The 24,368-nt window shown below is 61.5% G+C and overlaps 3 protein-coding genes across 13 annotated transcripts in view; 1 reads left to right on the plus strand and 2 right to left on the minus strand.

Annotated features, from left to right (window-relative positions):
• The window catches only part of NTN1 (netrin 1), a 204,342-nt gene extending 188,292 nt beyond the window's left edge, over positions 1-16,050 (plus strand). For both annotated transcript variants that reach the window (XM_047759288.1, XM_047759287.1), the window contains exon 7: positions 12,215-16,050. In XM_047759288.1, the coding sequence (XP_047615244.1) occupies positions 12,215-12,543 (329 nt within the window). In that variant the 3' untranslated portion in view covers positions 12,544-16,050. The remainder of the gene's footprint in view (positions 1-12,214) is intronic.
• On the minus strand, positions 4,064-12,220 carry LOC125115274 (uncharacterized). 4 transcript variants are annotated; one of them, XM_047759295.1, is made up of 4 exons: positions 9,512-12,220; positions 7,847-7,929; positions 5,994-6,106; positions 4,064-5,012 (listed from the first exon to the last, which is right to left on the minus strand). In XM_047759295.1, exons 1-4 carry the CDS (start codon positions 9,684-9,686, stop codon positions 4,985-4,987), a joined length of 399 nt encoding a protein of 132 aa, XP_047615251.1. In that variant the 5' UTR covers positions 9,687-12,220; the 3' UTR covers positions 4,064-4,984. The 4 variants fall into 4 exon arrangements, 3 of the variants coding, with proteins under 3 accessions (XP_047615251.1, XP_047615249.1, XP_047615250.1); XM_047759293.1 differs by having other exon boundaries at positions 4,064-5,195; XR_007132022.1 differs by having other exon boundaries at positions 4,064-6,503.
• A 1-nt stretch (position 16,051) lies between the features above and the next one.
• STX8 (syntaxin 8) overlaps positions 16,052-24,368 on the minus strand; it is a 253,567-nt gene continuing 245,250 nt past the window's right edge. For 2 of the 7 annotated variants that reach the window (XM_047759292.1, XM_047759290.1), the window contains one exon: positions 20,912-21,085. In XM_047759292.1, the coding sequence (XP_047615248.1) occupies positions 21,018-21,085 (68 nt within the window). In that variant the 3' untranslated portion in view covers positions 20,912-21,017. Of the gene's footprint in view, positions 20,008-20,441; positions 20,577-20,911; positions 21,086-24,368 lie in introns of those variants that run through there. The other 5 variants (XR_007132019.1, XR_007132020.1, XR_007132021.1 and 2 more) reach the window with 5 other exon arrangements.

The raw sequence follows: 24,368 nt of genomic DNA on the forward strand, positions 1-24,368 counted from the left end.
TAAGGGATCCAGCTTTGCCGCAGTGTTGGCATAGGTTGCATCTGGGGCTCAGACTCAGTCCCTGGCCTGGGGACTTCCACGTGCTGTGGGTGCAGCCTTAAGCAGAGGCGGGGTGGGATGGGAACTGTGAGTGGCGCCAAGGCCTCATTGTCCAGAACCCGAGTGGCACCCTTACCGGACCACTGGCATGCGGTGGCCCAGCCTGGGGTGCCCGCTGTTGGCACCAAACATAAGGTGCTCTTCTTTAACAAGGACCAGGGTCAGGATCGTTTAGCGTCACGAAGTGAAAGATGAGGCCGACAGAATATCGAGGCACTTCCTCGCTCTACCGTGAGAGTGTGTGCCCATGCCCAGCTGCACGCGGCACCCGCCGCCCACTCGGAAGCCCAGCCACGCTCCCAGTAGAATGAGGCGGGAGGTGCGGTTCTGAAGTGACTGGGCCTCGGGTCCACATCGAATTCTTACAAAGCCCCTTTAAGTGCTTTCATCCTGAGGTGGTGCAGCAGTTGCGACTTTCCAGGAAAACGGACCTGGATTTTGAACACCAGCTTTGAGGTGGCTTAACGGTAAAGCAAGTGCTGTCTCCAGCCCAGAGTGACAGCAGCCACTGGGGGCCACCTGGTGGTTTGGGATGAGGCTTGTGTGGCCCCGGGCGGTCAGCAGCTGCTGGGGACAGCGAGGGGGGACCCCTGTGGGCGGGGCCTCGGGCAGGAGGGCCCAAGTGTTCTGCAGTGTCCCGGGCTTAGGGCGTGAGGGCCGAGCGCTGCCCCAGGCCCAGACAGCCGGGGTCACTCTGCCACACCCGCCTCGCTTCCTCCTAGGACGGGGCGGGGGGCGGGGGGAGCAACGGGTGGCCGCCTGGGGAGGACGCTTTCGCTCGGTCTTGGAGCATCCTTAGCAGACACTGGGAGAGGGCTGGGCGGAGGGGGAGCCGCGCAGACTTGCTGTGAGTGTGGGCCACAGCCGGCGTTCTGTTCTTCCTGTGACAAAGGAAACACCGGGCTTTGGTTTAGAAGTTACCTAAATGGAGTCTGTCTTCCTCTTGGTTCTTTGGTCTCCTTTTCTTCTTTTCTGACTCCTTTTCCTCCAGGGGCTTCTGCCTCCCCGATCCCTGATAACGCAGCCCCCCCCCCCCCCCCCCAGCTCTCCTCCCTCCATCAGCAGGCAGGTCCTTCCCTTGCCGAAGGCACCTGGCTCTCTCTTGTTACAGACCCACGGGGCCCTCCCTGAGCCCTGCCTGCTGGGGCACCCTGGGCAGCAAGAGGGGTGGTCGAATTGGGCCTCTGGGCTCCTCTGCTTCCTGACTCGGCCCTCCCTTCCCTGCACCTGACTGCCTCGAGATTATCCCGGAAAAGCTGGGGCTTCGGTTCCCTCATGTCACAGGTGGGGGCCTTGGCCCGCTGGCTGAGGTGACCTGCCCAGCAGAGGCCCAGCCTTTCCACCCCCCCCCCATCACATTTAGCTCCAGGGCCCCACCTGTTCTCAAACCAAGAGGGGTGAGGTTGCCAGCATGCCTACCTTCCCAGCCGTCATGGCAGCCACCCCGGCTCCCAGCCCCGCACTGCCAGGGGCAGCGCCCAGCAGCCAGTGGTTTGCTGCAGGGCACGAGTGGAGAAGGAGCGGACATGGGAGGGAAGTGGCAGGCTCCGCAGGACACTGACAAGGTCCGGAACAGTTGTGCCGTCAGCTCTAATGTTCCCCCAGCCTGTTGCCCTGAGGCCAGGACTGGCCCTGCCCCTGCGCATCCCCTGAAGACTCTTGGAGGCGGGGGTTCTGGTCCCCAAGACTGTCCATGATACTTTCGGGGTTACCTGAAAGTCGGGGAGCACCCCCACCTCAGCTTTGTAGCCAGATCTGTGTGCAGGACAGAAGTGTCTGGGGTTCTCAAGGTGGGGGCAGGCAGGGAGGGGTGTCAGGGAAGGAGCGAGTGTCACCCATGGCGGCTGGGCAGGGGCCCCTGAGGGCAGCAGGGCATCAGCCCGCAGCAGCTGCGGTCCTTGCTCTGAGGCCAGGGGCCAGGTCCCCACGGGGCTCTGCAGACCTTGTGAGGAATCTTCCCTGCATCCCGCTGGGCCCCTGAACCCCAGCACCCCTGGATGAGGTGTGAGTGGAGGTGTCCCTTCCACACCCGCGCAGAGCTGGACGTGCCCAGGGCAGGTGAGCTGGAAGGAGGAGGGCGGGAAGGGAGCTGGCTGGCCTGGGAGGGGAGGCGGCGAAGCCAGCCAGAGCCTCGGGGAGGGTCGGGTCGGGGAGGGAGGCTTGGAGGGGCTGCGTAATCCCTGCTCTCTGACTGACACCCCGGCAGGGAGCCAATTAGGAAACACATTTTCTTCACTTGGGCACTTGGATGTTCCAGAAGCTGCTAATTAGAACCTCGGGTTGGCCGCCCCTGCCGGGCGAGGAGCAGGCCAGTTCCGGAGGGTCTGGACCCTGTGTGGCTGGAGAGCACGGATTCGGGTCTCTGCCGACCTGGGCGGTGTCCGTGGGAGCATCGAGAGGCGACCCGGGCTGCCCGTGTTCCCAGTGAGAGACGGCCCAGCAGGGGGTGGGGGGCGGCGGGGAGGGAAGGAAGGAGCTGGGCTGGGAAGGCCTCACTCGGGACCTGGAGAGACGCCAGGCCAGGGTGGCCAATCCATTCCCAGCTGGAGGGAGGGGCGCTGTCCCCAGAATCTGGAGGCCGCGTCTGTGTTTGCAGAGTGACTGTGACCGTGGTCCAGGCTGGGCCCCAGTTTCCTCATCTGTCCGGTGGTGGCGTGATCAAGGGAGTGTGACGTCTTTGGCCCTGTGACAAGGATGGCGGCTCCCCTGCGCCCTCTCCAAGGGGCAGGGTCCCCTGGGGCCGCCTCAGCCCTCTGTTGCCCTCTAGGGGGATCCAGCTCCCCTTTCAAAGGCTGAACAGGCGCCCGCGGGAGGCTCAGTGTGGGCCAGGTATGCACGGAAGACGCTTTTTACCAGTTTCAAGTATTTGCACTTGCTGCCGCCGTCTCAGGAAGACCCAGGTGCCCTTCCTTTGTGTAAATGCTCCCACTGAGTGTGTACATGAGTGTATGTGGGTGCATGTGTGTCCGCACATGTGCCTCTGGGAGTGTGCACGTGTGCAAGCGTCCCTGTTGGAGTCGCCGCCTCTGCGGTGCATTGACCTGGGAGCCCAGGCTGCAGGACCTGGACCTGCAGTCAGGCGACGAGCAGACCCAGTGACACTGTCCAGGGCACTTACTGTGGGGATGTTAGGCCGGCCAGGTCAAGGCCTGGCATTGGCTTCAGGCTGAGACACCCCTGGGCTGGTGTGGGAAATGGACCTTCTGGCCTCCTGACTGTGGTGGAAGTGCGGCCTGCCCGCCCCTTCGAGGCCTGTGCGCCTTGAGAGCCGCCGGCATCTGGCCCTCAGCTCCTCGGTTTGCACTGCCTCCCGGCACTGCCCTGTCGCCGACGGCCACTATGCGGGCCCTGCCCCCACATCCCAGGAGTCCTGCTCCCTCACACGCCGTCGCCACCCCAGCCAGTCCCCCTCAGACACTGAGCACCTGCCGCGTACCTTGTCCCGTCCCAGGCACTGGGTGGGCAGATGGAGGAGACATAGGCTCAGTCCTCCAGGAGCTTCGGGTCCCAGCGGGGAGACCGCGCACACATGATAGCATGAGGAGGGGTCTGTGTGGCCGGGGTCCAGCCTGGGTGGGCATGAGCGGGGCGTGGACCATCCTCCGAAGGGGGTGTGGAGGGAGGGCTTCCTGAAGGAGGGAGCCCAAGGAGCCAGTGCTCCCTGGGCAAAGCAGGGCTCCCAGGCAGAGGGCGGAAAGTGTCTCAGCTCAGGGGGAAAAACAGGCTGGGCAAGTGGGCAAAGAGGGCGTGCGGGGCGGAGGCCAGGGGAGAGGCCAGTGGGTCTCCGCAGCCAGGTCCACCTCTGCGTGCAGAAGCCGCTCGGCCGCCACCAAGAGCCGGCCTGGCTTAGCTGGCACAGGGGTGCTGCTGCCCTGGGGTTCGGAAGCCATGGGGGGAGGAGGACAGACAGCTTGAGTTCTGAAAGGTGAAATCATCTCGTTTTTGCCAGTTCTTGGAAAAATGATTCGTTCCCAGAAATGTTTATTAGTCACCCCTTTTGTTGAAAGACATCTTGGCACCACCGGATGGAAAAATCAGAATGCTTTTCCTAAGATGATTGGCCCCGAGCAATCCTCTCGAGAGCCCTCCAGGGTGGTTTCTGAGGATCCAGCTCAGAGCAGGAGCTCTGTGGGCATGTGTGGGGCGAAGCTGGGTTTGTCAGGCTGAGTGTGTGCATGTGTGTGTGCACGCGTGTGCTCTCCTGGGGTCCCTGGCAGAGGTGGGCCTGGGGACTGCAGCGCAGTTGTGCTTTACAGTGGTACCCCCACCAAGTACCTTGTGCTCTCAGGGCAGCAGAACCCCTAGTGCAGAGGCCGTGCCAGGCCCTGGACGGCACCTCCCAGCCTCCGCTCACCCTTAGTGAAGCCCCAGAACCACCGGCGAGGGAGGGCTTTTTCTTCCTGCCGATGGAATGCTGCGACTCCACATGGTCAAGAACATGCCAGAGACCAGGGCCGCCAAAGCCTGAGAGCCCTCCTCCCACCCCACCGCCCATGCCAGGCGCTGAGCCTCTGGCAGCAGAGGGGGCACGGTCTTCCTCAGAAGCCTCAAGGACCAACTCCCCCACAGGACCCTGGGCTCCCAGCTCCTGATAAGCCCCAAGGAGACCTCCTAGGGGAGGAGCAGGGGTGGCCACGTGACTGTCGCGGTGGCGGGGCTGTCCGAGGTGGTGGAGCCAAGATGGTAGATGGGGTGCAGGTGATGCCCCAGAGGCGGGCTGACTGGGAGCAGGGGGAGGCAGGTCACGGAAGGTCCATGATGGAGGGTGGGGAGACCCAGCCGGCAGGGAGGTGGGTGCGGAGGAGGTGGAGCTGGCGCTGGAGCCACTGCAGGTTCCCGTGGAGCTGCTGTAGATTCTCGGGCGCGGCGGTCTGCCGGCTCCCGTCTAGCTGCTCAGGCCGGGATCTGATGCGCTGGGTGGCAGGGAGAGTCTTACAGCTCAGGCCTCGGCAAATGATGGCTTTGCCCGTCTTGACACCCCCTGCCCTTCCTTTTTTCGACCTCGGGGTCAGTAGCTCTTCCGGATCAGGATCAGCCCTTGCCCGTGCGCAGCACAGGGCAGGCTCCTGCGTCTCCAGGAGGTTGTGACTTTAGGCCTTGGGGTGAGTGGGGTGCAGATGTTGGAGGAGCCCCCTGAGGGCTGTCCCCCAAGGGCCAGCTGGCTGGGGAGCCAGGCACTTGGCATGGTCATGGGCTGAGCTGGGAGGCAGCTGGTCATGGTGGCTGCGAGTGGCAACCAGCCAGCGGCACACGGCGTGGTGGTTCAGCGGCTCACTGACCCTTCCCCAGGGGTCACCGGCCCCCTGGGGATCCTCTGATTTCCCCAGCCAGATGTGACCTCCCCCCCTTAGAGTGCCAGCCCCATATGGAAGCCAGATGTGGAGCTGGGGCAGCCTGAGTCAGCCTGAGGTCGCAGAATGCGATGACCACCACGTCGGGCAGGGGGGGCCAGCACGCCTGTGATAGCTCGACAAGAGCCCCTGAGCCCGCAGACCGCTGCACGGACCAGGGCGTCCTGCCACGGGCGGGGGGTGGGCTGTGCTGCAGGGCCTCCCCATGCCCACAGACAGGGGAGCGTGGAGCCCGGATTTCTCCTCTCGAGCGCCCCAGCAGCTGTGGGGTGCTGGGCTCCACAGGGGCCTGCCCTGGGGTCTGGGCAGCTCCAGGCCCCACCTGTCCCCATCCCTGGAGCTTCCTCTCCTCTGACGTCCCGCTTTTAGGAAGGAGGTGTGGGTAGGGAAGGCCATGTGATGAAAGGTGCCTCCTCCCATTTCACAGACGGGGACACTGAGGCTCCGAGTGGGGGTTTGGGGGAAGCAGGGATCTGTCCAGGGTGCCCGGGACCCCAGGCTGTTCCCCTGCGGCCAGGCAGCACTTGGCTTCTCCCCGCTTACCAGCGCCTTGGCTTGGGGATCCCAGAGAGCTTCTCCCAGGCGCTGCGGCTGCCGTCCTTCCCCAGCGGGGTGCATTTCGTCGGTCCTGTCACCTGCTCCCCAGGGGTTAGCACCTTTGGCACAAGGACCCCAGCACCGTCACTCTGCCTGAGGTCTTCCCACAAACACATCTGCCACTCAACCTGCCAGTGGGGGTCTCAGGCGGGGATGGGAGGTGAGGGCAGGCGTGCCCTGAGGTCAGAACGCCTTTCAGAGGCTCCCTGCTGCTGGATTGATTCCTCAGAGGGCATGTGCTGGCGGCCGACTGCGGGGCATCCCTGGGACAGGTGCCTCCCCCGCAGGGATCTGGCCTGGGTTCCTGCTTTGGTCCCTGTTTCAGGGCTCGAGACCCTTTCTCTGGCTGTCCTTGGAGAAGCAGGTTCCATCCGTGGAGGGTGGTTGGACTTTGAGGGGCTGGGCAAGTGTGGTGTGGGTGAGCCTCAGCCATCCTGCAGGGTGACGCTCTGACAACTGGAGACAGGGACATGCCCCATATTAGAGGAGTCGGCCAGGCCGGTTCAGCTCCTGACTGGAGGGAGGCAGCTTGAGGCTTCCTGCCCTCGGCCCCAGGCTCTCGCTCCCTTGGGCCGATTGCCTGGGAGAGCCCAGCCTCCGTGATGCGGGCCTCTGGCTGGGACCTGGGAGGTCCGCCCTCCTGCCTGAGCCTCTCAGGCCTGTTGCCTGAGTTCTTCTCGCCTGCAAGCTGGGGGCGCAGGGGGCCAGGGCAAACCATACCCGTCTCCCAGGGAGCAGGGCTGATCCCCAGTTCTCTTGTCATCCCCTCCTCGAGGGAGCCCCCGGCCCTCAGACCGTCCCAGGCGCCTCACCCCCCTGCTCCCCTCCACCTCCTAAGAACAGAGCCTAAGCACTGGAACCCGGCAGGGGAAACCGAGGCCACTTCCACGCCGCTGCTGGGCTGGGGCGGGGGGCATGCCTCCTTTGGCAGAGGAGGGACGAGGCGGGAGCCTTCACTAGCCCCAGGTTGGGTGTCCCCACTTTATTCAAGGTCTGAGGTGGGGTTTCGGTGGGTGTGGCAGGAGGTGGCAGCCCCAGGGTTCCTGAGGCCTCAGACTCGGAGGGGTCTGACCATGGTGAGCCCCCAGCCCTCCGCCCCCTTGGGTGAAAGCTGGGCGGAGCTGCCAGGACTCCCCACCAGCTGCACAGCCCCAGGTCAGCATCCCCGCGCACGAGGCTCAGCGTCCTGACCTTCACGGGGCCACAAAACATGTGGTCAGAGCCGCGCTTTATGAAAGCAGCTGCAGCTCATGACACGCTTTCCGTCCTGGGAGATTTATGCGCCGCGTGGTTTTAATGGTTTCTGTGGGGTGAGCTCTCTCCCCCATTCATCCCGGCCGCCGTCTCAGAGGCAGCTGGGTGTCGCGCCTTCCCTGGCTGGACTGGCTGACAGGAAGGTAGGGCTGGGCGGGGGCGGCCAGGGCTGACCACCCAAGCCTCCTCGGGAGGGGAGGGGCGGGGTGGGGCGGGGAGCCCCTGGGGACCCTCCCTGAGCAGCCCATAAATCTAAGAGACCTCCCCGAGCCCGGAAGCCTCGATGCCCAGGTGTCCCAAGCTTGTGGGGAGAGGAGGACAGCCCTTCCCGCCCAGGCAGCCAGGCCACCGCCCCTGTGCCCCAGGCCCTGCCCAGCAGGTCACCATGGCAGGCCGGGCTGGCAGACCGAATATGCAGGAACTGCTCCTTGATGACCTAGTAGCTTTCTTAGAATCTGTCCTGAGCCAGGAGTTTTGATCCCAGCAGGACGTCCCCCAACCCCCAAACCTGCGAGCCGGGGATGTGTCAGCCTCCTGCCACTGACCGTCCAGTCCGAGGTGGTGGCAAGGCCAGGTTCTTGAAGGGCCCAGAGCTGACCCTTCTCGGTCTCTTGGGCCAGGGCTGGAGCTGTGGAGGAAGGGGGGCTTTGAATGAGCGGGGGCTCTGGACTGTGATGCCTGTCCCCCCATTCCCCCCTCTGGAGGAATGCAGGCTCAGACGTGTGACTCCCCACTTCTCAGGTTACTTTGCCTTGGACGGTCTGGTACCTCACTGGGGCTGGGACACTGTGGAGGCTGAGGAGCCCTGGGAGGATGGCCGGGGTCTGTGCACATGGAAGGACATGTGGGTGCCTCGTGCCACAGCCAGGAATGCAGCTCAGAGGGCCCTCAGCCTGCCTCCTACCCCTGCCCACAACCAGCCCAGCGTGGGCACAGGCTGTCTCCCTGCCTCTGGCCACCGTGGGGGGCGGGGCTTAGTCCCCTCCTCTCCCCCTGGGGAGTCACAGCCAGGCCTCCAGAGTCAGGTGCAGGCTTCCGCCAAGGGTCAGAAGGTGTGTGCCTCCTTCAGCCTGAGCGGGCAGGGGAAATCACTCTTCGTTGCCCTGCCCTGGTGGCTGATGCAGGTCTTGGCACAGAAGGCCTTCCCACGAGCTCCGGAACTGCTGGGGAGGGGGCGGTGCTGGCATCGCCCTGCTTGCAGCAGGGAAGGATGCTTTCCTGCAGATTCAGGCAGCCCAGGGCCAGGAGACAGTGCCACCTGGGACCCGGGACCTGGACGTTCACCTCCTCTCTGGAGGCTGTGCCCTCCCCAGCCGTTCCCTGGGTGCCTGCTGCATCCTACAGAGGCTTCCCCAGGGCACCCCGGGGGCTCATCCCCGCACCCAGGGTCTGCCCTCTGCACCCGAGCAGAGCCCCGCCTGCAGCGTGGGCCAGCCTGCACCTCATTGTCGGGGTGAGCAGTGCTCAGAGGTGTGGTACGGACCCTGAAGGGGGCACTTCCCCTACATCCAGGCACCAGCGGGGGGGTGGGGGGGGGGTACGCCCTGCTGCCTCTTCCTGCAGACCGGGGGTCTCTGCTCGCCTCTTAGCACCCCGGCTGACCTCGCTGTCTTCCTTTTCACGGGTCATCTCCTTTGCCTTGTTTCTGAATAAGGGGATGGGGGAGCCCCCCCATCCCAGGCCTCCAAGTTCTGGCCCCATTGAGGCTGGTTTAGGGGTCTCAGGCATCCCAAGAGCTGAGGTTCGTTGGCCTGGAGTGAGCGGCACGTGGAGATAAGGGGCGCCTTTCAGGGCCCACGGAGGCCAGAGCTGCCCCCTGGCTGCCACGCCCCTTCCCAGAGGAGCCCAGTCAGGCCGGGCTCCCAGCCAGCAGGGCGTCAGAGGTGGCGGCAGCCCCACTCGCTGCCTAGCCCAGCATGCTCCCCAAGGGTCTGGGGTAGGTCTGCCTGAGGTCAGCGCTGCAGTGTGTGTTTTGAATACTTCGAGCCGTGTGCACTGCGGGGACTTGGCCTGCGCACTGCGTGTGCAGCTCATACTTGGTGGGCTGTGTAATATGCAGAGGCGTTGCCAAGGGCAGCGGAAATGTGGATTTTTTCCAGCATAATCACATGAATCCTACCACCCCCCCCCCCGCCCCTGCCCTGTCCCACCCTGCAGCCAGGGAGCTGCTGGGGTAGAAGGACACGGGCCAGTGCTTTGTCCCGGTTGACCTGTGTCCGCTGCTTTGGTCCCCGGAATCTTGAGGACGGCAAGGTGTGCAGGGCCAGGTCTGCCTCCAGGCTGTGTCCTGGGTGATGGGTGGGTCCCCTTCAGGGGCGGGGGCTGCTCTGAATGCCCTGCCTGGGAGAGGGGGAGCTCCAGGCCTCCTGCTGTGAAGGACCACATTCCCGAAGGGCCCCTGGAGGGCCTGCCCTTGTCCAGCTGGCTCTCTGTGGCCTCTTGTCCACACAGCGGCGGGATATCTCACCAGCTCTGCCTCCCGCCTGTCTCTGAGCTGAGGTCCAGGATCCTGAGTCTCTGCTCCAACTGCCTGAGTTTTCGCCCGCTGCCGGAACAGAGCACCGCAGCCCGAGGGGCTTAAACCGCAGAAACGCCTGGCCTCCCAGTCCTGGAGGCTGGAGGCCGGGATCAAGGTGTGGTCGGCCTCGGCTTCTCCGACTTTCTCCCTGGCTGCGGGCGGCTGTCTTCTCCATCCTTGCGTGTCTGTGTCCTCATCTCGTGGTAGGAGGATGCCAGTCACGGTGGGTCAGGGTCCACCCGGTAACTTCCTCTGAACGTCATTAACGCTTCCAGACTCTCCAAATTGTCGCGTTCTGAGAGAACCGGGGTTGGGACGTCACTGTGTTCATGTGCTGTCAGGATGTGGGGGTGGGGGTGCACAGTTCAGCTCTTCACCCCAGCAGATGGTCAAAGCCGCGTTGTCCGGGGGCCCCAGCCAGAGGTGCCTTGTGCAGCATCCTCAGCACCCCCCCCACTGCTGAGCCAGAGGGCTGAGGTCCCATGCAGGAAGAGAGCCACAGCGTGGGGCATGTTCATTCTGTATTCAGCTCAGCCACCAGGAGGAGAGGAAACCGGGGCTCTCGGGGATGCTGGGGGCGGCTCCCCCTTTGCTTAGCTGAGGGGCACGCAGTTGCCACGGTGACCCCCGTCTGCACAGTCAAACACACACAGCCCAGCCACTTCTCCAGGCTGAAGGACCTCCCCCCCCCCCCAGAGTTCACACTGAGTGTTGAGTCCCTTGGTGACAAAAACATGGAAACGGTTGCCATGGCAGCCTTTCTTTGGAGCCCTCAGACTGGAGTGCAAAGTTCAGGATGCCCAGGAACAGCTGAAGTGAAAATATGGGAAAATCCGCCACTTCCTCACCCCAGAAGGGTGAGTTGGATGGCGTTTGATGGCGCGCCCAGCCATGCCTGCCTCTTCCCATCGTGCTGAGCCAAGCCTGGGCACGGGAGGGGACGGGAGGGGCCCCCAGAGACCTTGAGAGAAGCCAGCCAGCATGGGAGGCCAGGACAAATGGTGGGTGGGCCGAGAGCTAAGCGGGCAGGTGCTGACCACTCAGCCTTCCCTGGGGACGTGTCCTCATGGCTGCTGAAGCCACTGAGTCCACCTGTATCACATCTTCTTCACCTGCAGTCGGGACAGACAAGCTTCTTTCTTGGGAGAGCTCCGGGCCAGGCAGCCGCCGGGGGTGTAGGGTATGGGCCCAAGGAGAAGGTGCTGTGTTCTGACCGTGGGGAGGGAGGAAGGCCACGTTTACCTTGAGTGAAGACTAGTGCAGTAGAGACCTCTGCACTTACTCCCCGAAATGACAGTGTGCCCACTCCCCCCCGCCCCAAAATTCCCCCAGGTAGGTCCCAGGGGCCTCTGCTGATTTGAGATGCACCAGCTAGAGGGTCCTGTAGTGAGTTGTTAGGAAACCAGTCCGCAGGCATGCGCACACACCCACAATTTGTAGATGAAAGGATCGGAAAAGGCCTCCAATAAGGAGACTTCTTGACCGAGTGTTTCACATATTTTAGCAACCCCCCCCCCCTTTTTGTTAAAGCATGTCCTTCTTTTGAAAAAAATACCTCTTAATATCCTGCAGAAATAACATCTGTTAACATTTACTAAGGCAGGGATTCTCGAAGTGTGTTCCCTGGGTGGGAAACGGGGGTGAGGCCTAGCAGTGCGTGTTTGACAAGCCCTCCAGGGGATTCTGATACCTGCTCCAGTTTGGGAGCCCCTGCACTCAGGGGAATAGTAGAATAGAGTGGGGTGGGGGGGGCAGTGACCTGGGGACTTGGAGAGGGTCAGGAGGATAGGGCGAGGCAGCCTGGCAGGTGGGCAGCACAAGGATCCTGGACTCTGGAGGGGATGCTGTGGCCCCCTTGAAGGGCACTGCACCTGGGCAAGGAGACCCCATTCTGGCTTTCTGAGATTGGGTCAAGGGCAAGGGTTGTGTATCTGGAAGTGTCATAAAACTTGATGTTAAGTGACTGGGGGCAGGTGTGCCAGCTGAAGAGGTTCCCCTCAGCTTGTGCCAAGGGGCCAGCACTGTGCTGGTGAAGGGCACCTGCCTGGCAGCTGCAGTCTGCCCAGAGCGCTGGGGGCGTGGTCCCTTCCTCCAGGCTTCTTCTGGCCTTCCCCGACCCTGGGGGAGGTTGTCCCCAAAGGCGATGCTTGGGTGACACCTTCAGCACAGGCAGGCAGGGAGAGTTCTTGGAGCAGTGGCCCTGGCGCCCTCTCAGCAGGCAAGGTTCCAGGGTCGGCTTTGCCACCACGCAGGCATGCCCCGGTGGGGTCTCCCAGCTCCGGGTGGTCTCTTTCTTCTCCGTGCAACAGGCAGTCCCATCCCCGGCCCTCCTGACCGCAGGAGCTGGGGACCCAGGCGGCAGCTGCGGCCCACTCCCCTGTGTGCTTCCTTGCAGCCGTCCAGATCCACATCCTGAAGGCCGACAGGGCGGGGGACTGGTGGAAGTTCACGGTCAACATCATCTCCGTGTACAAGCAGGGCGCCAGCCGCATCCGCCGCGGTGACCAGAACCTGTGGATCCGCTCGCGGGACATCGCCTGCAAGTGCCCCAAAATCAAGCCCCTCAAGAAGTACCTGCTGCTGGGCAACGCGGAGGACTCGCCCGACCAGAGCGGCATCGTGGCGGACAAGAGCAGCCTGGTGATCCAGTGGCGGGACACGTGGGCGCGGCGGCTGCGCAAGTTTCAGCAGCGCGAGAAGAAGGGCAAGTGCAAGAAGGCCTAGCGCGGAGGCAGCGGCGCGCCGGGGCGGGCGGGCAGGCGGGGCCGGGGCGCGGGGAGCGGGAGCGGGCGGCCCGCCACCGCGGCCGGCCCGGCTTGTGTGGACTTGGCCCGCGAGGGCGTTCCCAGCTGGGGGGCGGGGCGGGGCCGCGGCCGGCGCGGGGGCGGGGTCCACGGTGGCCCCGCCCCCGCCCCGCCCCACGGGACCCCTCCCCCGCGGCCAGGCCCCCCGGAGCAAGGAGGGCGAGACTCAGCTACCTCACGGCCTCCCTCCGGAGCCGCGATGTGCTCCCCCGGGGCCGGGAGGGGGGCCCGGGCGGGCGCAGGACCGCGCAGGTGGGCCACAGCGAGGGCTCGAGAAGGGCGGCTGAGGAGAACTGTGAACTCCCAGGCCCGCCGCCAAACCATCACCCCAAACACACAGGACCGAAGAATCCCTTCCCCTTCCTCCCAGCCTTCGTTGGGAATTCCCACAGGGATCTTGGCGGCGACACCTTGGGCGAGGGGCATTTGAGGGAGGCCTAAGTAGTCTGTCCAGCCCGCCCTCCACCTGCCGCCTCTGTCCCCCCGGGTGGGGGTGGTTTACAATCTGTGCAGCCAGGGCAGTGAAGCTCCTGCTGGTCCTGCTCCCCGCCCAGCTGGGAGGTGGATGCTGGACCAGGATTCTGGCCCAGATCGAGGGCAGTGGGCCCAAGGACACCCCCGAGAGGCCCGAGCCGGGTGGTCGTGGTCGGCCACCGCGCCTGCTGGCGCTTTGGGTTGGAGGCGGCCCTGCAAATGCAAACCCTCCGTTTCCTTTTTGGAAAGTTGGAAGCAGCCCCTTTATGACATTTTCCAGGGGAGGGGGAAGGGGCGCTGGCTGGGTTTACGGCAGTGACACTGTTTGTGTAATGACATCAGCTCCCACAAGGCCCCTCAGCGGTGTCAACAGCTGGGGAGGGCCTGGAACATAGGCTAAGGCGCTTGGATGGCTGGGGGAAGTGGGGACTGCCGTGCCTTGAGGTGCCTGAGCACCTGCGCTGTGGGCTGGCAGGGGCAGGACCACTGGGTTTCTGGGTACCAAGGAAGCAGTCGCCACCTCCTGGAGCAGGGCCCGAGGCTGCTAGGCTAAGAAAGCCTGCTACAGCCCCTCCAGGCCGGGCTGCCTCCGCAGCTGTCCTGGTAAGGCCTAGGCTGCACCTGGCCACGCTCCACGGCAGCTGCCTCCTTGGTGGACGCCTCCTCGCCCCCGAGGACAGCCAGGCATCCTTTCTAAAGCTTCCTAGAGATACTGTCCCCAAGCAGGCAGCCCTGGTCCACGGGGTCTGATGTCCTCACACAGGCTTATGCCCCTGCCCAGCCACCTGCCTGAGCCCGCTGCACTGCCCCGGGGCCCCCCAGACCTGCCCGCACACTGAAAGTCAAGGCCTGGCTCTTCTTAGGAAATTGGTTTCATCTTCCCTGCTGGAGTTTGGCAGCCCAAAAGGGTCGTAGCCCAGCAGGAAGCTTGGGCCCTCCTGGTCTGGGTTCCCTCTGCCTCCCTGCTTCGGCCCGTGTCGCAGCTGCCGTGTACTGGGCACCTGCTCTGTGCCAGGCACTTTACTCCTGCGACCTCATGTTATCTTCACACCAACCCTGTGAGACAGGGGTTCTCACCCCCACTGACACGGAGTGAAATGAAGCCCAAGGTCACTGGGCAGGAAAGTGGGAGAACTGGATTCAGACTGGAGCTGGGCTCTCAGACCACAGGCCTCGTTGCACGCAAGCTCTGCGGCCCCTCTCGGGCTGCAGGGGAATACTGCCAGGTGAGTCACCACTGAGGTTGGGCACAGTGTCATCTTCAGAAGTGGCAGCCAGGCTGGTGGGCAAGTCTCTGGAAGCCTGGCCTCAGCTAATCCTGAGGCTGTTTGGCTGCCTGGAGGTGTTTGGGGGCATTTCAGAGACGCCCCCAGAGACAGGGAGAGGACAGAACAGCCCTGGGAAGGCGGACTGGTCTCAGCGGGATCCAGGACCAAGGCTGAGAGCCAAGGCGCTTTTCCAAGCAGGCAGCAGCCCTCCAACGCCCCGTGTGGTGTGCGTGCGTTTTGTCGGCCCGGCCCTTGCGAGGCACTGCCCTGCTCAGACAGTCGTCCTGCTTCCGTTCACACCAGCCCGGCTGCTCTGCTCTGCCTGGAAGGGCTGTGGCAGCCCCGCCCCCTCCGGCCCGGGGCCGGAGTCTCCCCGCCACGTCCCCGAGGGGCTCGCACTGCTGGTGTCCCAGGCGCCCCTGCTCTGGAGCCAGCGGCCTGCCCAGCAGCAGGGCACTGTGCTTCCTGGTCAGCCAGGTCCAGCCTCGCCCTCCTGCTCAGCACCCCAAGGACAAAGGGGCCTGGCCTCTGCGGACGGTCAAGGTGGCAGCTCGGCCAGGTTGGCATTTGTCCACACGGGCTGTCTACCCCGCGTCACAGGCTCAGCCCGAACCCCGGCCACCTCTGAACCCAGCCCCGCAGGCAGCAGTGAGGACCTAGCCTCGGGAAGCGTCTCTCTTCCTCCCCCGCCCCCCACCCCGGGAGATGGAACCAGGAGGTGAGGTGTTGCAGTTTGTACAGTTAGGAAAGGGTGTGCAGTGGCGCTAGCGTTCGAAGAGTGTATTAACCAGACTTGTGATGTGTAGGTGCTTGAAGAAAAACATACCAGGTTAGTGTTTAAAAGAAAAAGATTCCCAGTTGTCCTTGTCCTTACCTGCTGGGTGGCGCGGGGTCCCTGCTTTTCTGCCACACGGTAACGCTGAAGGTTGGGGTGGAGGTGAGGGGACAGATGGGGGGCTGCCCCCTGGACCTGCCTGCAGGCTGAGGCTTCTGTGCCGAGCGAGCGAGCCAGCGGCGCAGGGACAGCATCCTCAGGTCCCACAGCTGCCAGGGAGGGAGGGAGGGAGGGAGGGACCTCTGCGGCCCAAGCGGGGGAGGCCGGGAGCTGCCCACTGGGGCTCTGCCTCTGCAGGAGCCGCAGGAACAGGCACAGACCGCCTTGAGTTGCCCGGGCTGCGCCGCGATAGAAATCACGGAGACCCCGAGGGATCAGGAGCTGGTCCCTTTAGGTAACTGAAAAATGTCAGGGTCTCCGTGTTCAAAGGCAGGCTGGAGAGTGGAGCAACCGCAGTGGGGTTACCGGGCCCAGACCCGGACCACAGCCAGGCCGCACGCTAGGGTATCCAGACCAAGCCAGCCCCCCTCCCCTCCTGCTCCCCAGCGCCTCCCACCCTCCCCGACTCCCTCCTGCCTTTCGGAGTTCTGTTCACTCAGAATTGTAAATGTTTAGTTGTGACCATGACATATTGTTTGGGTCAATGTTCCTTTCCAATGCATACTAATATATTACAGTTATTATATATGAATATATTTAATGACATGAAAAAGTTGTGGATTTTTTTAAGGTTTTTTTTTCTTTTTTTTTTTGGTTAGAATTGTAATGGACCCAGATGGAACTTGTAACTTGGGCCCCACATGATAGAACTAAATTCCGATATCAATTAAATAAACTCTTGTACACTGTTCTCCATCTCCCGGTCTTTATTGGAGGCCTGAGCTGCGGGTGGTCGGTGTGCAGAGGAAAGGATGGCAGTTTTCAGGCCATTTAAGGCGGGTGGCTTCTGGTCTGAGAACGCACCGGTGTGACAGAGCCCAAAGACCCCTGCCAGACAGACAGGAGAGGGCAGCTTTCCTTGGAAGGCCCCAGGGGCTGACTAGCTCCGAATGTGCTTGTGAGCTAAGAGGCCCTCAAATGGGACAGCCCCAAAGAGGCCATCCCTGGGATCCATCCCGGCCGCTTCCTAGGGCTCCGGGTCAGGGGGCCCCAGGGGACAGGGCAGAGCCACCCTTGCAACCTCCCCATCTGACCCCAAACCTGCAAGGAGTGTCCGGGTCTTTCCGCCACCAGTCTTCTGTCTGCAGCCAAGGGGAGATGCGCTAAAAAGACACCAGGGCTGGTGACGTGCAGAGAGGTTCTCCTCGCTAAGGCTTCACGGGGCGCGGGGGCCTGGGCCAGGGTCAGCGCCACGCAGCCCCCAGGGGCTGAGCTCACTGGGTTTCGGGGGAGCGCTGTTTAAACCTCCACTTGGCTGTGATTGCTCTATTAAATAAACAATTCAGTTATTAGGGACATGTTGGGTGGCCATGCCAAGTGGAGCCGATCGTCACCAGGAAGCTGTAATTTCTGCTCCCAGCTGTTTCGAAGACAAGTCTAAGCGACGCAGGTTCATCTGGCCCCGGAAGGCACATCCCTGCTGCGCGGAAAGCTGGCCGAGGCGCCCTTAGCTTCCGCTCGGAAAGGAACAGGGCCAGCCCAACCTGCGCCAGGAGTCTGGCTCTAGGAACCAGGGGTCCACGCCAGGGTGGGGAGACGCAGGGGGAGTCCCGGGTCCACGTCCCAGCTGGAATGGCAGTGCCTGACACCAGGCCGGCAGGGACAGGATGCGGGTCTCGGGCGAGACCTTCCTGCAGCCACAGGCTCCTCCCAGAGCCAGTTCAGACCCCGCTGGACCAGGTGCAGGACTTAAGACATCTGCCGCGTTCAGGGCAGCCAGTCCCCTAAGCGGCTGCTAATTCCTGATGCAAGGGGGTTGGATAGGTCCACTTTAGAGCCCCGAACGCCAAGGCAAGAGCCGGCGGAGGGGTTGCTGAGGGGCCAGCGTGGTCCAGTCCAAAGCCCAGACCCTCCTGGGGGTCAGAGAGCTCCCCAGGGTCTGGCCGGCTCCCGTGGAGGCTCACGCCTTTGTAAAGCCCTCCCCGCTGGCCCAAGACAGCGTCTTGGGGCGGGCACTGCCCGCTCATGGCAGAGACGCACCTAGGTTTCCGATTCTGTTGAGTGGAGCACGCCGTGCTTTTTTAAGACTAAATAAAGACGTAAGAAATATGCCAGGAATAACTCGGCGTGAAAGGCCGAATGGAGCCAGCGCGAGAGGAACGAGTTCATCGGTTCAAGTCCTGTATCAAACTGGAGACACTACAGGACCGCGAGTCGCTGCAGGAAAGAGGGGGTGTGCTTCCTGTTACTGGTGCGTAGTTGGAAGGCAAGCTGGAGCCGTGGGAAGCGATCAGAGGAAGGCTGAGTCTTGGCCGCTTTGTTAAATCAAGGGGTGGGGGACCTACTTACCTTCAGCAGGGCTGGAGAAGCCCCAACTAGATAAAGGACCATCTCTAACTAGTGTAGGCAGAAAGCTCTGCTGTCTGCAAGGCAAAATGCAGCGCCAGGCGGGCTGGCCGTTCCGAGGACGGGTCCAGAGAGAACCTGATGGTTCTCGAAGCAGAGGGGCAGGCAGAAATCCTGCAGCAGCCCCTCGGAAGGAGGGGCCAGGGCCCGGCTGGAGCCTGGGGGGTCTGAGCGAGCAGATGGTCCGGGGGCTAATGAAAACTAAGGTTTAATTACAGTTATTAATAATAAGGACGCTTCAACGGAACAGAAGTACCAGGTGGAACAAGGTATCTGGATTTCTTTATATGGTATCCAGACATAAAATGCTTATAATTAATAATCAGTTAAGTTCAACAGTACTTGGGCTGTTATTTTAATAAAGTTTCCTTTCCTCGGAGACGCAGCCACGGTGATGGGTCTTGCGTCACTTGCCTAGGGTAAGTTCTTCCTGCTCAACCCCTTGATTCAGACCCGGCCAGCCACCGGGACCGTGGTCCCGCCACCTTGGAAAGGGGGGCAACCAGGCCTGGCCAAAGCCAGCTGACTCCAGGGTGGCTCCCGATGAAACAGATCCCCAGACTGGCCCAGCTCGGCCTATTCTGGGTCCCCCTGGGATCAGAGTGGGGTGGGTGTTTCGTAAGAAGCCCTCTTCGAGGAAGCTGAGGAAAGGGGGTGCCTCCCTGCCTGGCACTGCCCCGGGCCTGGAGGGCAGGTCCTCACCATCTAACCTGACCAGCTTCTCATGCCGTCCCCTGCCTGCGGGTCCAGAGAAGTGAAGCCACTGGTCCAGGTTACCCAGCCCGCAGCGCTGGGCCCGGGCCTCGAGCCCACTCAGCCAGGAGAACAGAAGCTGCTGTGTGCAGACGTCGGCTCGGCGTTTGGCTTGGAGAGGCCTCTGTGTGCGGCTGAGCCAGGCCGCCGTGGCTCTGGTTCAGAGATGCCCCGTGCGTTGCCGGGGCTCCGTGCTGAGCAAGTCAAGAGGAGGTGAGAAAGTCAAACAGACCCTCAGGGCCGCCTCCCGTGAGCCCCAAAGTGGGGGGCTCCAAGGAGACGCTATTTATACAGATTTGGGGTTTTGTGCGACAAGCCTGCAAGATGTGCTCCGTGGATTCCTGACCTTCCGTCAGGGGATCCGTTAGCAACCGTCCCACCCCCGCCCACAAGGAACACCCGTCCCGGGGGCCTTGCCGCTGCCCCTCCCCGTCCAGCCCGGCCCCTCGCCTCCAGGAGCACGCCCGTCCTGAACCAGGCCTGCCTCTGTGTCCTCTCCTTTGCTTCCCAATCCCGTTCCCCAACCGCGTGGCTCAAGCTCACGGCTGCCCGGCTCCCTGCTCCACCCGCGAGCCACCGCCCGTGTGAACCGCTCCCAGGGCCTGGCCTTGCTCTGCACGTGCTGGTCCCCGGGGTCCAGACAGACGGAGCTCCTGCTCTGCCGGGGCCCACGTGTCACATCCTCACAAGGGTTTGCTCTGTCGCCCCGGGTCAGAGGCCTGGGTCTCCTGGTGTGGCCCACCAGGCCCACTGGGTGTAGACTTGGGTCAGAGGGAGGATCCTATCATCTGAGCCACAGGGGGTCTCTGCGCTTCCAAGCGCTCACTCACCTAGTCCTGGCGGCAGCCCCAGGCAAAAGGCCGTCTCCTCTCCATTTTCCAGAGGAGGAAACGAAGCACAGAGCAGGTCCCTTGCCTGCGGTTGTCACTGGGGCCTGTCCACCCAGTTCAGGCTCTAGGGCACTTCTGGTCCCCTTGCTGAGCAGGGCAGGTGGCGGTCCCAGCCAGTGAGCTGTGAGCAGAGCGCTGGCTTCACTTCCGGGCCGAGGGTCCCGCTGCTGACGTGAGGGTCTCCAGAGTCCCCCTCCTTCTGCGGGAGCCCACGTGCAGCTGTCCCACCCACCAGGGCCTGGAGCCCGGAGCTGAGCTGCACGGACAGGCGACCAAGGGAGGCGCTGACCCTTGGGACGGTCCTGGGTTTGGGTGGCTGTGAACACAGCCCTGTCCCGGTCGACGTGGATGGAGCCCAAGTGTGACCCCAGGCAGGCCACGTCCAGGGCTAGACTACCTCCCAATGAGGGCCGTGTGCCACCGCCACACATGCCCCAGGAGGAAGCAGACTGCTCGGGTGGCCTGGGAGTGACCGGCCCCCCCAGGGAAGAGCTGCCAGGAAGAGGGTCACCCACACTCTGCAGGGACTCACGACAGGCCAAGTGCGGAGATGTGACTCCCTCTGACGGGGGGGCCGGAGCACTGGACCCTCAGGTCTGGGGTCCCTGGAGTCCACGCTGCGCCCAGCTGTCCGTGGTCCCCTTGTGCTTGTCTTAGTCCTGGGGGTTGGGGATCACGAGGTCAGGTCACGCCCTCTGGAGCGCAGCTGCCTGTAGTCTCTAGAAAATCCATACGAGACCCCCCCAGGACTCCGCTGCCTGCTCTCTCCTCTTCCTCGGGGGAGCCCTGTGCCGGGAGCGCCCCATCACCAGCCCTGACCCTCTCCCCTCGAGCACGGCTGGCGGGGCTGGGGGCACGACACTTGGCCCTCTCCCCTCACCCGCTCTCACCGCCGCTTCCTCGCGCCTGGCGCCCTTCGCGGGCCTGGCCCACCCGTGTGCCCCCGTCATCCACACACGCGTCCACTCACACACCCTCGAGGTTGTCGGCCTGGTTTAGGAGCCAAATAAAGGCACCATAGTCCCGATGCCACCCTCCACCTTTCTTTGAGGCCTGGTCAGTTCCATGCCCGCAGCTGATGCCCTGCACTCACCACGATGCTCGGGGCTGGAAAACAGGCTCCCCACACCCAGCGAAGAAAAAGAACACGCTCCTACAGCTGAAGGGGGCTCCCCAGGTGGAGTCCGGAGATACGTCCCCACTAGGACTGGCGACCACGGTGGGGGACCTGGGCGGGGCGGCGGGTGGCAGTCACACAGAGTCATACGCTGTGTCACAGCCCTCACGTCACTCCTTCTTCGCCACCTGGACGCCCGTGGCCCTGGCTGCTCACTTGTTTCCCACATGGGCACACGACTTCCCCAGAGGCCACCGACTGCCTCTGAACGCAGCACTGTCCCCCAGGAGACCCAGCACACGGAGGGGGGTGGGGGGGGAAGGGGGTCACGAGGGAGCACCCCAAAGACCAAGGCAGGACCCCAAAGGGCCACGCTGCCCGATACCCAGGCAGCTCTCTGGAGCCACCGTGCCGTTTGCCTTTGCTGAAGCAACACACGCCACGAGTTGAGAGCTTTGGGGGCATTTATTGAGAGCAGCTTTCGTGTACCAAGAGGATGCTGAGTTTTCTCCATCACTGACAGGTGTCATGCCGGTGGTCCCCCAACTGCCACTAGTTGGTAGGCCAGACTGCCACGACCACGATAGCCACGAGCAGCAACACGATCACCAGTATCATCCCTGAAAAACAGAAGCACACAAAGGCGTCTTGGAACCACTCACACCAGAGAGCCCTCTTAGCAAGTGTCCCCCGAGAGGACTGGGCATACAGTTCTCGGGGCGGGGGGGGGGGAGGCGCTGTTGCTATCAGCAGCTGCTGACTTTGGACAGGGTCCGGGGACCCCACAGCATTCCCACCTTGCCAACTCGAGAGCTGTGCCCCCAAAGTGCCCGCACTCCTGACGAAGTAGAGCCTCCTGGTGCAGCCCCTCACCCGGCACTGTTTGCGGTTTGCATGGACGAAGCCCCAATAAACCTAAAGGCTCTAGAATTCATGGAGAAGTACTGATTCCAGAACGCATTCTCACCCCGACCCACATGGCTTTGCCCTTTTCTTTCTTCTTTTTTTGGGGGGTGGGGGGACACACGCCTGCAGCATGTGGAAGTTCCCAGACCGTGGATCAAAGCCCCACCACAGCAGCGACCCCAGCTGCTGCAGTAACAATGCTGGATCCTCAACCCGCTGCACCACCAGGGAATTCCCAGCCTGGCCTTTTCTTCTTGAGCCCAAGATACTTAAGACACCCATCTGTACAAAGTCCGAGAGAGGGAATTTTTCTTTAAAAGTTTTGTTTCTGTTTGGGCTTGTGTTTTCACTGTGCCTGCGGCACATGGAAGTTCCCGGGCCAGAGAGTGAACCTGTGCCACAGCTGTGACAACACTGGATCTTTAACCCACGGAGCCACCAGGGAACTCCTTTAAATTTCTTTTATAGTGACATCTTCTAGTTTTAGTTTCTCTTTTTTGTCGACGAAGGAGCACGCCAGCCCCGCCCCAGCCCCAGCTCCCCATCAGCACCTACTCCTGCCCATTCACTCAACACCGATGAAGAGGGAGGCCCAGGACTCAGCCCCTCCGCTCCCCGAGCTTCCCGTCTCCCATCCCAACTCACCCAGCAGGTAATGAGTGCTTCCCAGAGACCGGGCGAGGCCACGACGAAGTGTTCACATGCTAAGCAAAGGCTCCCTGAGCTACTGAGGCCCCCCAGACAGCAGACACAGCAGGTGAAAACACTCCATGGGAGTTGCCGTCATGGCTCTGCAGTAACAAACCCAACCAGCATCCCTGAGGACACAGGTTCCATCCCTGGCCTCGCTCAGTGGGTTAAGGATCCCATGTTGCCATGACTGTGGTGTAGGTCAAAGATGCGGCTCAGATCTGGCATGGCTGTGGCTCTGGCGCAGGCCGGTGGCCCCAGCTCCGATTTGACCCCTAGCCCGGGAACGTCCATATGCCGCGGGTGCGGCCCTAAAAAGCAAAAAAGAAACACACTCTATGAAGTGACAGGTGAGTCGGATCACGTGGTTGTGTGGCCCCAGGACAGCCCACCTCAGACTGGGGAGCTGCTTCGGTGAAGGTCAGGGTCCCAAGAGCGGAGCAACCTCTTCTCTTACAGGGAGTGGCTCACACATCACAGACCTTATTAGCCAGATAACCACTGGCCACATCTGGCTTCAGGAGCTTAAGAGCCCCCTGTGGCCACTGGCTACCATCTTGGACAAAGACAGTAAGGAACTTATCCATCACCCTAGAATGCTCTCCGGGACGGAACGGACAAAGTGGGGCCTTCTGGTTATTTACTGCTGCATCCCCAGCATCTGCAACAGTGCCTGGTGTGGAGACGCAACGCACAAGTGCTGAATCAATGAATGGCTGCTCAACGTGTTTTCAACACTCACTCCACACTTGGAGAGCGTCCCACGCTGGGAATTCTGCTTTCCCTTCTCCTTGACTTGGTTTTGTTAAATTACGGTTTTCTGGGAAATTGCCCATTTTCTCGGAGTTTCCAAAAGCACTGGCATAAAACTGTTCATTATATCCCCCCATAGTTTAAAGACTGCCCCATTTCTGTCCTTCTCTTCATTTCTCACACCACCTGTTCATGCACTTTTTTTTTCCAGCCTTGCCACAAGCTTGCCTTTTTATTAATCTTTTCCAAGAACAAGTTTTTGAGTCTGTTGATCACATCTCATTTATTAATTTCTGCATTTATTTTTCTTAATTCTATTCATACACGTTCTTTGGATACACTTTGTTTTTTCTCTAACTCCTTGGCGTGAAAGTTAACTCCTTTGTTTTCCACGCTCTTCTAAACATTACCCTTCTAAAACCTGCAAGTTTTGATACAAAATACTTTCACTGTTGTTAGTTTCTAAATTCTAAATATTTTAACATCTTCAACAATATCTTCTTTGGCCTGATAATTATTCAGAAGTGTGTTTCAAGATTTCTGGTTATGGAGTTCCCGTCGTGGCTCAGTGGTTAACGAATCCGACTAGGAACCATGAGGTTGCGGGTTTGCTCCCTGGCCTCGCTCAGTGGGTTAAGGATCCGGCGTTGCCGTGAGCTGTGGTGTAGGTTGCAGACACGACTCAGATCCTGCCTTGCTGTGGCTGTCGTGTAGGCCAGCAGCTACAACTCTGATTTGACCCCTAGCCTGGGAATCTCCACATAAGCCGTGGGGAGCGGCCCTAGAAAAGGCAAAAAGACAAAAAATTTAAAAAGATTTCCAGTTATATGGAAACATGCTTATCGAAATAGATATTTGTAAAATTCTGAGATAATCACACATGTACTATATTTTGATGTGAAACTAATTTCTACATGACAAAGTCACAGGCACTATCAGTATTAACGTGTTTTGCTGCCTGCCTTCTTTTTTTAAATATGGTTTTATTTTGTGAGTTCAACACTTTTTTCTTTTTTGGGGGGGAGGGGGTCGTGCCCATAGCACACAGGCGTTCCTGGGCCGGGGACTGAACCTGCACCACAGCAGTGACAACATCGGATCCTTAACCCCTAGGCTACCAGGGAACTCCTCTGCCTCCCTTCTTTTTTTTTTTTTTTTTGTCTTTTGTTGTTGTTGCTATTTCTTGGGCCGCACCCGAGGCATATGGAGGTTCCCAGGCTAGGGGTCGAATCGGAGCTGTAGCCACCGGCCTACACCAGAGCCACAGCAACGAGGGATCCGAGCCGCGTCTGCAACCTACACCACAGCTCACGGCAACGCCGGATCGTTAACCCACTGAGCAAGGGCAGGGACCGAACCCGCAACCTCATGGTTCCTAGTCGGATTCGTTAACCACTGCGCCACGACGGGAACTCCCTCTGCCTCCCTTCTTAACTGAAGGAACTGCTAAGCCTCACTTAGAGGCTGGGAAAAAGAAGAATGCCATTAGCTTTCTCATCTGAGTTCACCGACTCCCTGAGTTCCATCCTCAGGTCCCCAGGATTCAACATAGGT

This window comes from Phacochoerus africanus, chromosome 14 (assembly GCF_016906955.1).
Source record: "Phacochoerus africanus isolate WHEZ1 chromosome 14, ROS_Pafr_v1, whole genome shotgun sequence".
In the NCBI taxonomy this organism is placed as follows: Eukaryota; Metazoa; Chordata; class Mammalia; order Artiodactyla; family Suidae; genus Phacochoerus; species Phacochoerus africanus.